The 15,502-nt window shown below is 35.7% G+C and overlaps 1 protein-coding gene across 1 annotated transcript in view; it reads right to left on the bottom strand.

Moving 5' to 3' along the window:
- Positions 1–408: 408 nt before the first annotated feature.
- NAE1 (NEDD8 activating enzyme E1 subunit 1) overlaps positions 409–15,502 on the bottom strand; it is a 15,405-nt gene continuing 311 nt past the window's right edge. The window contains exons 2-20 of the mRNA XM_010184680.1: positions 14,400–14,521; positions 14,247–14,307; positions 13,300–13,330; positions 12,670–12,741; positions 12,283–12,362; positions 10,590–10,699; positions 10,104–10,213; positions 9,462–9,524; positions 9,170–9,233; positions 7,960–8,051; positions 6,607–6,666; positions 6,385–6,518; positions 4,717–4,792; positions 4,315–4,354; positions 3,222–3,308; positions 2,094–2,186; positions 1,560–1,674; positions 1,435–1,484; positions 409–572 (exon numbers count right to left, since the gene is read on the bottom strand). Coding sequence (XP_010182982.1) covers positions 463–572; positions 1,435–1,484; positions 1,560–1,674; positions 2,094–2,186; positions 3,222–3,308; positions 4,315–4,354; positions 4,717–4,792; positions 6,385–6,518; positions 6,607–6,666; positions 7,960–8,051; positions 9,170–9,233; positions 9,462–9,524; positions 10,104–10,213; positions 10,590–10,699; positions 12,283–12,362; positions 12,670–12,741; positions 13,300–13,330; positions 14,247–14,307; positions 14,400–14,521 — 1,570 coding nt within the window. The 3' untranslated portion in view covers positions 409–462. The remainder of the gene's footprint in view (positions 573–1,434; positions 1,485–1,559; positions 1,675–2,093; positions 2,187–3,221; positions 3,309–4,314; positions 4,355–4,716; positions 4,793–6,384; positions 6,519–6,606; positions 6,667–7,959; positions 8,052–9,169; positions 9,234–9,461; positions 9,525–10,103; positions 10,214–10,589; positions 10,700–12,282; positions 12,363–12,669; positions 12,742–13,299; positions 13,331–14,246; positions 14,308–14,399; positions 14,522–15,502) is intronic.

Here is a 15,502-nt window from a genome sequence, read left to right on the forward strand (position 1 = left end):
CACCAGAGCCCCCGTAACGTGCGCCGAGCGCCACCCGAACCTTGGCGTGACTCCAGGCTCCGGCTAGTGGGAAATCACTTGGTTTTCAGTGCAGCCGTTTCCATACTCTGCATTTGGGAAACACCACCGCCACATGCATTTACCTATTTTTTATGAAAAAAATTGATCTCTGCTGCACACAAGGTCAGCCAATTTATACATGCAACTTCCGAGGCCACAAAACAGTTGCTTTTTTCTTTCAAAGGTATATCAGAAAATTCTAAATTAAAAAAATAATAATCTGGACTTGGTTTGATTTTATTTGTCCTCAGGAAAAAAACCCCAAAACACGAGCTAAAATTGTTACAAATAAAGGAACTTTAATTTGCAGAACAATACAGAACAGTCCAGCCATTGGCAGAACCACAGTATTTACAGAACACAGCAGCAGCGCCTGTTGGCAACAAATGCGAGATCATTACCCTACAGCTGGAAAGTCGCTGAAGTCTGTGACATTCCACTGTAAATATAGGTGTTATTAAAAATTACAAACTGCCCTGTAATGACTTTAATAACCTCTTGTGCCGCAGCTCCTGTAAAAGAAAAACAAACAACAAATCAGATAACAAAGACCCAGAAGGTAGTTAGCAGACCATATTGAAAAAAAACAGTAAAAGAGTGTTATTTTTCTGTTATTTATCTAGAATTCACTACACTGGAATTCTTTTGTAAGCACCTAATGTAATTCCTAGAAGGAAAAAATGCCTTTCAGTACTTCCCAGTACAAGAGGCTCAAAAAGTGTTACTTCAGAAGTCAGCTTTACATACACTTTGCTGTGTATGCTTTCTCTCTCTCCGTGTACATATATACACACATGCACCAGTAAAAATGTGTGAGTAGACCCATGCAAGTTGTGACCTCTTTAAATAAAATACAGAGGTTCAATTAAAAAAAATCATGTACAGTTAAGCTTTAAAATAAATTGAAAGGCCACTTCACTGAGATCCCTTTGTGTTCTTCTGTAGTATGAAATATTCTGTGATTTCTTCAGAAGATACCTTTACATATTTTTCTAAAATACTTAATAGTACTACAATTACTTGTTTCATTTTTTTTAACTCAAAGCATCTTTCAAGTATTTTTTTTTTAAACACATTTTTAAGCTACCAGAATTGATCTACCAAGGTTATTTTCTACGTTTCTTTGGTTTCTTTTACTAACTTTAAGCCCTTGCTGTATGCACTTTTTCTATATACCACTGGAGGTCATATCTGGAGAACAAAGGCGGAGGATTTTCTTCTTTCTTCTCATCCCATCTTTGACTACATTCTGTGATCACAGTCTTTCCTCTGACAACGCAAAGTAAATAAACCAGGGGAGATTCTGAATCAAGTCCGCATTGCAGCAGGTGGGTTTTTTTTGTATGGACCTCAGAAATGCAGTGACATTCTTACCTCCCATGAAGGCAGCAATAGCATGTGGCTCAGCAGCTCCATAGCGACAGCTGGAGAGCAAAGTAACAGTTAGCATTTTCAGGTCAGTTTTACAGACAAAGTGACACTTAAGATATAATACTTACAACTCATGAACATAGTCATCTTTCACCGCTACAGACAATCCGTGTTCTTGTAAGAAACCAGTAACAGATGATTTTAGTTTTCCAATATCATCTTCTACCTGATAGTTATAGACACCTGGAAAATAAGTTAACTGTTTCATCACAGAACTGTAACACTACATTAAAAGTTAATGGGTTTAAATGGCAGCATAACTATTTTTTCTGAAAAGTTTCTAAGCTGATTAAAAAACTAGTAATAGACTAATAATAAGCAAATATTCTTTTGATGCTATTCATTATAATGACAAATTACTACATAGCTTAACTTATACATAATCCATGCAATGCACTTCAGTGCTAACAATTCACGTAAATTCCTTAAGTCCACAAAGAAAAAAAATCATTTTAATTTCCACACTGTTAAAGTTATATTAATATAGAAACAAAACCACAACTAATGTTGTATTTGTAGTTTGTAATTAGCATTACTAATTAGTATTACTATTGGATCTTTATATTTCTTTTGATGACATTAGATAACTGGTATTAACATACCTGGATATCTACCATGTTGCTTATAAAATCTATCTACAGCCCGCAGCATCAAGTACAGCACTATTTCACTGTCTGGATTATCCATATGGGAAACTGAAAACAGCAAGAGAACTGGTTAGCTGGTACAGATGAAATGGAAAAAGAAAGGTTCTGAATTAAGTGAAATCAAGTCTTTCCCGTGTGCTTAAACTGTAAAATCTGCAGTAAAGAGAAATCTTAATGAGAACAACCTCTACTAAGAATCTCAGCAAGTCAACTGTTAGATACAAAATTTTGACTCCAGAGAGTATAACAAAACCATATTGCACATATTTGATATATTCTGTTCAGTGAAGATATTAATGTTTCAACTCTGACAGCTGCTGTAACACAAAATGGGATATTCCTTAGTTACAACTTTGGGATTTGAAATGCATACTTCATATATTTAAGTGTAATGACTATAATTATAAAACAGGTCTTAAATCCCTTAACATACATTATTCTTTAAATATTAACTAACTACTACTTAAATTACATTGCAGATTACCAACTAATTCAAGGAGCTTTCACTGGAATTTTAAATATTATAAAACATATGTATATACACTTTGTCCAAAACATTCAGAGAACTTGTATACACTTAAACTTTGATAAAAAATTATTTCCAGATTTTGTTTTAATTTATGCCAGTTCAAAAAATAAAATACAGTATTAAGTAACTAGTTTGCTAGCTGACATACTGAAAAGATAAGCTGGGAGGGGCCAAGACAATTATTCTCATATCTTTGGTCAGGTGAAAGCCTCTTTCCAGCTCTGTCAGAAATATAGAAAAGAGAAATCTGAAAAAATCAATGTTTTATTTATGTGCTATCAAAAATAAAACCTGCAAGAAAAAAATTGCTGAAACATGCATCAATCTGTAAGGTTATTTTTGAACTTTCAAAATAAAATTGAATTCAACATTCTAGACTTAGAATGAAAGAAAAAAGGTTTTTTCTTTTCTTAAAAGAAACCATACTTCCTAGTTCATGCCAGATTACAAAACTGCATAATGAAATAGAACATGTAACATACAATTCTTTTTGATCACAAAACCATTTCAAGTTGAATATGCAATTAAAGTACATTCCAAAAGGGAGTACTTACTGATTTCATCCTTGTTGAAAGTGTTTAAACCGTATTCTTCAGACAGAGATCTACATCGTACTACTCGGAGAAAAGCTGAGTTGCTGCCTAAGCAGAGGGTGCAGAAAGAAGAGCATTACCTAATTAAATGTGTCACCAATTACTACATCTTTGCCAGTCTGTATCTCTGACATGTTAAACGTGAATGACTGAAACTTATCAGAATTGCACTTAACACTTCTGTTTCTTCTGGTAGTTTGCAGTAATAAAATCTATTAAACTCCATTTAGGTCTATGATCACAATTATTTTAGTGAAATACACTTAGATTCTAGAAGTAAATAAGCACAAAGTATCTGCCACGTTAACGTAACAGCTCACAACATGTGTAGCTCTTCTACAGCAATTCATTAATCACAGCCATCAATTTCATGTTTCCTCTTCCATGCTGCATATGAACATGGGTTCTTTAATCTTCCACTACATCTACCACAGTCTCACATATTCTCCTGGAATATTCTAATGGCACAGCTACAGGTGGGAAACTGTTCTCCAGTATCATTGCTATGAAACAACCCAATGTGCAGCTATTACCTAGCACTCAAAAATAAGGAACTGCGAGGTACTCAAAACTCCCAGCAAATGCTGTACCAGCGCAGGGGCAGTGTGCTCTGGCCTACGTGCTTACAGGAAGACTTAGCCAGGCTGCTGTATGGATGCTTATACATATCCAGAACTGACGCAATCTAAAATGCCATCCATGGTACTACTTGCTGCATCACTGCTTTACCTTTACAGAGTACCAGAGGTTTAGAGAGCCTGCACTCTGAAGTGAGTATCACAGAATGGGCAAGAGTGATTAAGTACTAATGACAGAAAGTAGAGGACATCTGCTACCTGTTGTTTGGATCTGAAAACATACCATAACTTATAAAAGCCAACATTTATACGCTCACTACTGAGAGATGCTGAACATGTTACTTCCACTGAAGATGAGGGATGCAACTCCTAAGCACTTATTTGAAAAATTCAAATAGAGCTACCGATTAATACCTACAGTTTTTAACTATATGATCATTTGCATAAACACAGCAACAGAATCCAAGCATACTCACAAAGCAATTTTAATTCTCTCTCTGAAATAGATTCGGGTGCCTAAAAGAGAGAATATACTTATTCCAGTACAAACAATGACCAGAGAATTTATATTTTCAGAGATACTCATATTTTCATTGTGAAATAACTAGTCATTCTTACAAAAAAAAAAAAAAAGAAGTATTTTAAACTGTAAATAGTATATCCCTGTGTGCCTTTTACCTTTATATGACTAAACCAAAAATGACAAATAAAACAGATCAGAGATATTAGATTTCATTAGAACTTACTTAAGCCTTTTGAAAAGAGTGAGGTAATTAAGCCTTCTCTTCTCCTATCTGTCTCCTGTGACTTATTTCTGTTGAGAACGTCAGGTTAAAAGTATTCCTAGCCTGCCACAACAGTCGTACATTTGTAATTACCTTGCCTAGGGACTGTAACAATTTAGCAGCATGGTTACCCACAGCAGTGATATCCTTCTTCGCTTTTTCACGGTATCTGTTAATAATAAAGAAGTCTTAATAACTACAGCATGAACCCACCAACTTCACAGTGAAGACCATTTATTTTTGTTTTATATTATAAAGACAAAATATAAGCTGCACAATGGAAGTGAGCTATCTCAAGACCATGAATGCACTTACTAACTCCCTGTGTGTTTGGCATGGCTGAGCTGTTCACTAAATGCGCTGCTTAGATATTGGTTAAAATTAAAATGAATAGTACTACAAACAGTCTGAGGAAGAATATTATGTAGTTTCAGAATAACTGCTACATGTCCTTCATTGGCCTTCTAACATTTCATTAATTTCTGTATTTTAGTAGTTGTAGCCATAGTGTATTAGTTCTGTTAAGACTTATGACAATGCAAACATCTCAACAACACAGTATTTAATTAAATTCAATTTAAGAGCTCGTTTTAAGGAACTGTTAATTGTTTTATCTATGAATTAAAACCCTGCAATGCTTATTGGAATTGAGAACTGAAGCACAGAATGATCTGGAAATTCAGATGCTTAGAGTTCAGATGTACAAATTGTGCAAACTGAAGTGATTATTGTTTAATTTAGCAAAATAATTATAAAAGTTCCCGGCTTTACTGTCATTCTAGAGTTAATTCCATGAAGTAATAGCAATCAATTATTTCAGACGTTACAGATGTTCATTTTTATATAGATCTTTTTAATGCTGTTTGTGAGGAATGTACCCCTAACATTAGAGATTTCATTTTGATCAGTAAACATTATTAAGACACACAACCATTTTTCTAGTACAGGTTGCGTTTCAGAATCTACAGAGAAACAATCAAAATCTATTAGAAATAATACTTTCCCATTTGAACAATGCAACAGTACAATTGCACAGACAATAAATTTAACAGAGTCGACTGCAAGGTACTGCTTCATTTTAATGATAAAAAAGGAGGAAGAAGCAATCGACTGCAAATAAAATGTAGTACGCTGCAAGAAAGTCTTTTTGGCCCAACAATTTGCATCATGTCCATGATGCACAGGAATAGTAAGTTCATGTTGAGGATACATGCATAAAGATGGCCTTTCTGAAAAATCTTGATCCACACTGATGCTGTTTAGTATTTACAGTTAACGTTCACAATCTGCCTTATCTACAAAACAATCCCTCCAAAGGGTATTAATTAGGTTTAAGTATTGAGAATTAAGTATCTAGGAAACTAGAATTCCTGTAACCAGGTTGACATACATCTTGAGGAGAAAAACCAAAGGCTGTGTTCAAGCAGCCATCTGCTTTGGACAGCAGCAGCTGGGCTGTGGGATCTACTATCCCAAAGGAAGGTCTTTACTAGATCTGAAAATAAATGGTCACTTACTACCCAGCCTTAGGAAACTGGATGTGCTGAACTGGACCTGGTTCCAAACAGCAGAGAGCATCTATACAAGCAGCAGCCAGCCCCAGGCTGCCATGCTTCCCACACCCCTCCTCAGCCCAGTCCCACATAAACACTTTAAAAGAAAAAAATAAAATAAAATACAGGAATTCATGCATTTTGTGATGTCTGAAGTCATCACCATTTACTACCATTAGTAACTACTCAGAAGAAAATGTATACTTACACATTTTGCAATTTGATAAATTTATTGGAGTCTGCTATCATATCAGGAATAGTGCCCCGGACAGGCAAACTTCCTTCCCCCTCATTTGCCACAAATTCCTTTACAGCTCGAACCAAAATCCAGAAGGAGGGTGACTGCAAATACACAAGAGACAGTCATGTACACAGATGTTGTTTATGATGCTTTTTCTACATTTAAGTCTTACCCTTAATTACTCATTACCTGCTCTGTCAGATTTATGCAGCAATCATCATTAAAAATCTCTTGAATGCATCTTGGAATCTATTAAAAGAAAAATTTGGTTTGTATTTAGATGACTTTGATTTCTTGAATTATCTCAACACTCATTACATAGGTGAACCAACTCTAAGCAACCTCAGAGTTTCATACCAAAATCTCTTCTGAATTTTAGTGCTTCTCAGACATATTTCAAACAGTAGCACTGCCTGAGAACAAGGCATTGTTCACACATCTGATCAAGATGAATGTCACAAACAAATTCTCACCTCATTTCCACCTTTTACATGGAAAATTTAAAAAACTGGTAGCAGCATCAGCAAAAGGTACCACCAGTCCCAGCTGCCCATCGTATCTGCCAGAGGCAGAGCCACATAAAGGCCGGGGAAGTGAAGAGGCGCAGCAAAAATGAGTGTTTTGACTCCTTAACTGCTGCAGTTCAGTCTGGCACAAACTGAAATAAATCACTAACAGCGTGGGACATGGCTTGTAGTGGCTCAGACGTCAGCACTAAGTTTTACCCGCTGCATTCTTGGGAGATTTAATGTGATCGTCCAAGCAAAGATCAGCACAGCTCAAATAAAAATAGAATACAATCTAGAAAGAATCAAAGAATGTGCTTTTACTTTGTGTAGCTTTTGCAATTCACCATGGATGAGAGATTAAGGAAACCTGAGGTCAATTCTAAACCATGAGTTACTACTTCAGCATTATTTAAAAACAATGAAAACTTCACTTTTAACGTTTTTAAGCTTGATCAGTTTATGAAAGGAATTTCGTAACATGTTTCTTCAAGAGGAGAGTTCTGAATTTGTCGAATCAAAGGTCCTTTGCAGCACTTCATTTCTATACAGAATAAATACAATAGCAAGCGGTTTCAACACAGCACAATTTCAACATATGCTTTCTGACTGTCCCTCTCCTAGCAAAGTATTTAAATCGGGTATCATCCACACCAGTGACTGCTAATTCTTTATAACTGTACCAAGCACTTTACATTTTAATCTGTAAAAGAAAATCTGATAAAGTTTAAGACAGGAATACACTACTAGTGAACTCTGGTTACTGACCCATTCTATACTTGAATTTGGGTCTTCAGAAAGGAAAAGCAGCTTCCTTGCATGAGCAAGGAAGCAAAAGAATTTCTGTAAGTTACAGTGCCACCTAGTCTAGTTCTATTTTACTACGTACTATTTCAATTTTAACATTGTAGTAATCCTGTTTTACCTAAATATAAATGTGGCAAATGGAACCCCTGTCCTAAAAATGCATAATATGTTCTGAAAAAAATGAGGTATTTGAAGTTTCTTCAATTTTGCATATAAATGTTTATTTTACCTCCGTGGTGTTTAGTGCTGTGTTCACACTTTTTATAGCTTCTTCAAAGTTCTCTTCATCTTCTGGCGTCCCATTTTCATTCTTCAAGATTCCTTATTGAAAAAGCAATAATAAAAATACACAATTCTCTGAATTACATCTCATCATTTAGGTCTTACCAACAGAGCAAACTGGCTTGGGATGTATTTGTGGCATAATAAATAATTGGCAAAAAACTGAATTATGAGTAAGATGCACTGATAAAACTAACTACATGTAGATTCTCCATATGATTAATTTTCCTGATGTTAAATAGAAGTTACGTATCACAAATATACCAGTTTATGTGTGTGAGAAGGAGTAAAGTTTCATAACCACTACATTAATGTCGATGGTGGTAAAATGTCAATTCAACTCTCCTTCCCAGCCCAAGTCATGCTGTAGTGAGGTTTTTTGTCCAATATGGCAAACACTTGTGAACCCACAAAGTAAGCCAGACCAAGAAATGTACTCCACTAAAAACCTAATTTAACCAAAGGTCATTACTATAGATCAGATCAGTTCCCTAGCCCAAGCTGGGGATAAGGATGTCTGAACCCCTCAGCAATGTGCACACAGACCAGCTTTAAATGAGTAAATACCAAAAATTCAGTTAATGTTCTTATTCTACACTAATTTCAGAGAATGTGTTTCTAGATCTTAAAAATGCCTCATTAATTTTAGCACCCGCTAAAGTTATTAGATTGAAACATCTGAAAAAAATTGAGCCTCTTCACATACTTGTTACAGAGTATTCAGTAGCTACACAATCTTTCTCTCTCTAGATGAGTTATTTGGACTACCAACAGTTTGATGGGTCAGCTGACCAACCAAATACTTACAGTTAAAAAAACTGCAGTATCAAAAGCCACTTGCTTTCCTCTTCATCACATCTTCTGTGTCAAACATCAACATTTTTACAGGATTTTCTCTTTTCTCCTCCCACCCAGATCAAAACATACTCTTGATCTTAAACAGCAAACAGTAAGAAACACTGCCAAAACTGCATTTATAAGCAAACCTGGGATATCAAGAACCACTAGTATAAAACAATCATTTAGGAGAAGAATTGTACTGGATATGCCAGCAGATTTTCATAAATTAACCCTAAGAGAATTTCTCATTATTTTTCAGATATTGCCTTGATATATTTCTGCCAGTATGAATAAGTGACACCTAGGACATATATTACCTTGACGAATCAATTGTCTGAAGGCTTCTTTTTCTTTGTAACTCTTAGGCAACTGATCACTTTTCTAAATTTAAAAAACAAAAACATTTTGTCTTTAAAACATCTACTGTGAACCCCATTGGGTTTAGACCACTAGAGTTTGCCACTGTTCACATACATCACTTCTATTTCCATTAATATATTTTTATGATTCCACCTTGCTTTATCTGTTACACATTAACAAAATAATCTAGTTTATAAAAGACATACATAAAGTAGTAATAATAATAGACTGATGAGTTTTGCAATATACCTCATTGAACCATTTTGTTAGATACTTGGATACAATCACAATCCATGGAGTGTGGCTATGGTCCTGCAAATGAACAGCAGATAAATCTTTGTCAAGTTGAGAAAATATAAAAACAGGAGACAAAAAACCTATTTTAAATGTAAACTAACATCCCTTCCACTATTGTGAAAACACTGGATATTTTCCAGATTTTCATTGAGAAATAACATTCTCTAACTACTATAGAACAAATTATTACATTATTATTCCTTTACTTAAAAGAATGGTGGCTGAGCCAAGTTCTCCAATATTTTTCTGGAGCAGAACTTACATTATGTACAAATACCCACACTGCAAAGCTCTGCAGCAGTGGATAATCATAAAAATAAAAAGGAAGGGTGAGGAGGAATCAATCCAACAAAAGACCAAGTTGTCCAAGAATATTCCTTACTTCCCAAGACCCACACTTGCTTAATATTTAAATACAGACTGTAACATTTGTGTCAGAGGACAAAAATAGTACCTCGTGACTGATTCCACAGTTGCCTCTGCTCAGATGAGACTTGGCAACAAAAAAAGTCATCTGCCAAGAGTCATTTTCATAGAATCCCTGTTCTATGTCCTCATCCATCTTGGAGCACATAGCACAGACCACATACCAACCTTTTTGTCCATATGATCCAAGTCATAAGACTGAACATGTTCCCTCAGTTCTGGAAATGGTTTGTCCAGTCTCAAATCTTCTAACATATTGTCAGGATGAGATTCCACAACTGAAAAAAATACACAATGCATTTCAGTTTTATGTCCGGCCTTCAAAACAGAGCTATACATCAAATACAGTGCATAATCTGCTCGATTAACTGCTTAATTCCCAAAACGAGTCTTTTGTGTAAGTTAACTTTAACGTCAGGATAATCACCAATTTTACAATTTGTTGCAGTCCATAATTTCTATGCATTCCTCAAAGAATGCTCCTGCTGATGAACTGCAAATTAATTAAGACTTAACAAATACTAAATACACCACAAGATAAAGAAGGGGGAAAAAGAGAAATAGATTAATAAATTAAAAAAAAAATCAAAGTGACATTACATATTAAAACTTTAAACCTTTCAGAAAAGCCTTTATCTCAGAAAACCCTCTAACCTGTATGTTCTTTAATAATGACTCTCATATAACCAACCAGTCCATAAGTCCTGCAGACCAGCAGAGGAATGTTAGAATTCCAGAGAAGTTCAGCCAAGCGCAGCAATGTACTGTAAGGAAAACATTTTTTTTCAGATATACAAGAGGACAACAGTTAGCTATAAAGTTAACTCTTGTACAAGTCACTCGTCGAGAGGTGTTTTCTGAGAGAACACTAATATTATGATGATTCTAAGCACACATAAGGCGATTAATTTTATATGTGAATTTACACTACATTGGAAATACATTTATTAGGTTACTTATATTTAACTCTATCCTCCCAAATGCTCCAAATACCAATTAAATATAAAACTTCAATGAGTTGTGAAAGAAAAAAAAACAATTAGATCTGTGTTGCATAAACATAACTTTCAGTAGCAGTAATTCCAATACCACATAAGAATTTTTTTTTAATAGCACATAAGAAATATTCTTTATCCACAAATGCCTGCAAGGGAATCAACACTTCAAAGAGGCAAGCTGGCTTTTATTTCTGTAAGAGACAGCATCTCTAGCTCCTCTGTAAGTAGGGGGAGGTAAGATAAAGTATGAACAACAGCCACTTCCTCACAAAAGCAAGATTTAACTACTCATCTATCCAGCAACCTCTTGCTTCTGTGGAGGCAGCCTGTCTACCAAAACAGAAGCATGTTCTTCTTCCCCAAGTTTCTCAGTACTCAGAGTTGTCATTTTTCATCTGAACTGTTTACTGGAAGGTGGCATACGGGAGTGTGTCCAGAGAAGGGCAATGAAGCCAGTGATAGGTCTGGAGGACAAGTCCTATGAGGAGCAGCTGAGGGAACTGGGAGTGTTTAGTCAAGAGAAGAGGAGGCTGAGGGGAGACCTTATCACTCTCCACAACTACCTGAAAGGAGGTTGCAGAGAGGTGGGTGTTGGTCTCTTCTTCCAAGTAACAAGCCATAGGACGAGAGGAAATAGTCTTAAGTTGTGCTAGGGCAGGGTTAGATTGGATATTAGGAAAAACTTCTTTACTGAAAGAGTGGTCAAGCATTAGAAAAGGCTGCCAAGGGATGTGGTGGCGTCACCAACCCCGGAGGTGTCAAATAGCACGCAGATGTGGCACTTTGGGACATGGTTTAGTGGGCATGCTGGCATTAGGTTGACCGTTGAACTTGATGACTTTAGGGGTCTTTTCCAACCTTAATGGTTCTATGAGTCTATGTAAGAGGCCTCTCAGCAGGAAAAAAAAAAGGAAGAGGTTAAAAAAAACCTCAAGAACTTCTGGTCTTGACAAAGTTTATATGGGCAACAGAATTAAAAATATAATATAATATGAGCATAGGTAAAATGGAAAGACCTACACAAACGATAACATTCATTTGAAAAAATCTGAAGATACCACAGATTTGTTAAGTTTTACAAAAGAATACTACTTTTTATCATGATCTTGGGCTACAAAATAGTACTTGACACAGACAAATACACCTAGGAGTCAGGCATGGATCTGAAAGATTTTAAACTATGTATTAACATATAAAAAGACCCATAGAAAAACACCATCATTTACTGTAACTTTCCTTCACAATGAGAGTTCTGTTTTGCATAAGTTTTCCTGCAAGACTATGCCTGCAATTAAACCTGCTTTTACAACTGGATGAAAACAAACAAACAACTTCAAACGATTCTTTACCTTTCTGGTAGTTGTGTTGCAACTACCAAGTTAAAGCGATTAAAAAAGGAAGGGTCACTGTCAAGAAGTTTTTCTGGACTCTAAATAGTGGGGGGAAAAAAAGTATATCAGGAAACACTGGGAAAATTTCTGAATACACAGCAAGTCTCAACATTCAATGTAAAAAGTTAAATGAAAGCCATAATATTATAACAAAGTAATAAAAAAATGTTTAAAATACATAAATTGACATTTTGCAAATAACTTAAGATCTTCGTTCTCAAACGTTGCTTTATCATGAAGCTACTTAAACTGCAACATTACAAAGACAACACACAGCCATTATTTCATACTTTTATCACATTGTATAACAAGAAACATACAACTAACTAGCTAAGGAAAACAAACCTCTTCCACAAAGTTTCCAGAAACATCATTATTCAATTCTTGCAAGAGTTCAGTGGCACTCTGGGCACGATTCTGTTTCAGAACAATCAAAACAATGTTTAATCTCCTGAAATATAATTTATATCATATACTGTATTATTATATACTTTATATCATATACTATATATTACATACGTTACATGCCAAAAAAAAAAGACTCCATCGTAAGCTAGAATTTCTTATTCTAAGCCTTGCTTATCTAAAGACAAAATAAATGCCTTAACAGCAGAGATGTGTTTGAGACTATTTTTAGTAATATTTATTAGTTACCAGGAGTTATCGATGTCTTTTGTACTCTCCTGTTTTTACGATTCTCCTCCCTATTTACCTCTCTACTCTTAGATTTATTCCTTCAACCACAATTCTCTTTCACCTTATCCTTTCAAGCTCATTTTCTCCATTCAATCTTTCCAGAATTGTGCTTATATTCTCATTTATGAGCAACTAAAAAGCATGGGGAATTTTGTCAAAGAATAAACAGCTTTTAACCTATACATACATGTTTTTAACATTACTCATAATATTACATTTGAGTATTTACTCAAACTTTCATGCTTTCAATACACCTAGTGATATTTATTATCTCCTTACCTGCCCAATATGGCTTTTTTGTAGAAAGAAACTGAAAAGAAGATGAGAAAGAAAGTTACACGTGACATTATTTTGAAGAAAACCAATATTAAAGCTACATTTTTTTGTGTGGAATAAGTTCCTGACTCTCATAATCAATAAACAGAGTTCCCCCTTAAATCTGCTTTTCTCCTCCCTACAACTGTAGTATTTTCCTCATGGTAGGTTTCTAAATGAAAAACCTTCTAATACCTGAGCCACAAATCAGAAAAACAAGACATGCCAAACTCCTCTAGAAACCAGATGATATTGCAGATTCTTTTTCACTAGGCTAATTAAACACCCATTAGTACCCATTTCTTCATGTAACAGAATATCCTTCCCCCACATATAACCCCTGTAAGCAGACAGCTATTTGTAGGTATCCACCTGAACCATAAAAGAATGTGACCTATTTTTATAGAATTTGTAAAGAGTTTCTTATCTTTATTAGCTTTTAAAGCTATGAAAGCTAATAAATGGCTATCAGTCAGTTTCAGAATGATAAACTAATGAAAAGTAAGTGGTTTTCATCACCAAAGTTACAGAAAATCTATGTAGCCATGCTGAAACACAAGCAATACATACATCGTCATATCTCAAGACTATAGCAAACAAGTTATTTTTAAATGTTTTAGTATTGAGTAGATCACCGTCTTTATAAACTTGATTTGTGAAGCAAATAAACATGCAAGATACAAAACCAGCAACTAAAAAAAGCTATGCAAAATTTAGCAGCTCATATCAAAGTTATCATGCATGCTGTATACATCACAAACATCCAAAACCACAAAAGACCTGGAAAAAACACAGAGAGGCTTTTAAAATTACAGAGAATTTTATAGTATTTCTTAACAGGTATAGAGATGGAACTACTTATGAAACACTGCCACTTCCCAGTTTGTATCGGAAACTAGTGACAAACCTACTTATTTCCAACATCTTCTCCAGAGACCCGATTCCCATCGACAATTGTAAATGAACCAATACCTTAGATGAGGAAAAAAACTATTATGAGTAACTAGGCATTACGAAATTAGCAGATACATTACAAAGAAAATACAGGACAGATATCTACTGACCCGGTAGAACTAAGTTTTTGAGTATTTCTGTTCCTGTCGCTGTTGCATTTATCACACAAACATGGGCAGATTCTAAAGCTTCTTGTCCATGGTCACCCCACAATCTAAATTGAGATAGAAACAGAAACATTCTGAAATTATTTCATTTCGGACTGTAAAGCCAATACAAAGAAATAAAAAAAATTAAACAATCACAAATGGACGCTAGCATTCAACTTCCCAATCACTGTTGAGAGCAGCTAAATAGCACTAACCAAAATGAGCTCTCCTTAAGAAAACTTACTGTGACAAACTTGAAACTTTCTCAAGAACAACCCAATTTCACTGGCATTTCATTTTCTCCATCTTTATACTCTACACCTTATCAATGCATACACCTCTTGCTGTTGTAACATATTTAACTTCTTAAAAATCAGCACAGGTCAAAACACTCTTTACACAAATTTTGTCCTAAAAGTTAATATTCTCTTTTCCATAAGTTTTATTATCCATAATACATTTTTATAAGTTATAATACAAGACACCAAAACATATGAGCAGATAGAAATCACTCATGATGAGTTTGGCAATCGTATTTAAGACATCTATAAAATAATACTCGGGCTGAAATCAGAACTTGGTAGTCCTCAGCCATAAAGGCCCCATTCACAGAGGCAGTAATTTTACTCTCTTCAGCTGCAGAAGAGAGCCACAGCAAAGCATTATAATACGGCTGAGACTTTCACCTGTGTTGCAGGCATGTGAAAATTAACCCATGCCATACCCAAACACTGGCTGGCCCCAGTACAAGCCGCCCTTCTCTCATTTACCTTTGTTCTTCTCTGCCTTGCCCCCCTGTGCTGGCACAACCATCCCCACAGCTGCTCGGCGCGCCCAGTGGGCGAGCGACCCTCAACAGCCCGAAGAGTTCGGAAGCAGCTTCCCCCCTGCCCCGGGCTCCTCCCGTCATCCACAGGGCACAGCCCGGGCGGCCGAGGGTCTCAGCAAGCGGCAGCGAGCATCCCTGCCCGCGAAGCGCGGCCCCAGCCGGGCCACCTGCCGTGCCTCTCAGTGCCAGCGACCGCAGAACAGGCCCATCGCCTGAACAGGCAACTAGAGGCGGG

Source organism: Mesitornis unicolor, unplaced genomic scaffold (assembly GCF_000695765.1).
Source record: "Mesitornis unicolor isolate BGI_N332 unplaced genomic scaffold, ASM69576v1 scaffold5700, whole genome shotgun sequence".
Taxonomy (NCBI): Eukaryota; Metazoa; Chordata; class Aves; order Mesitornithiformes; family Mesitornithidae; genus Mesitornis; species Mesitornis unicolor.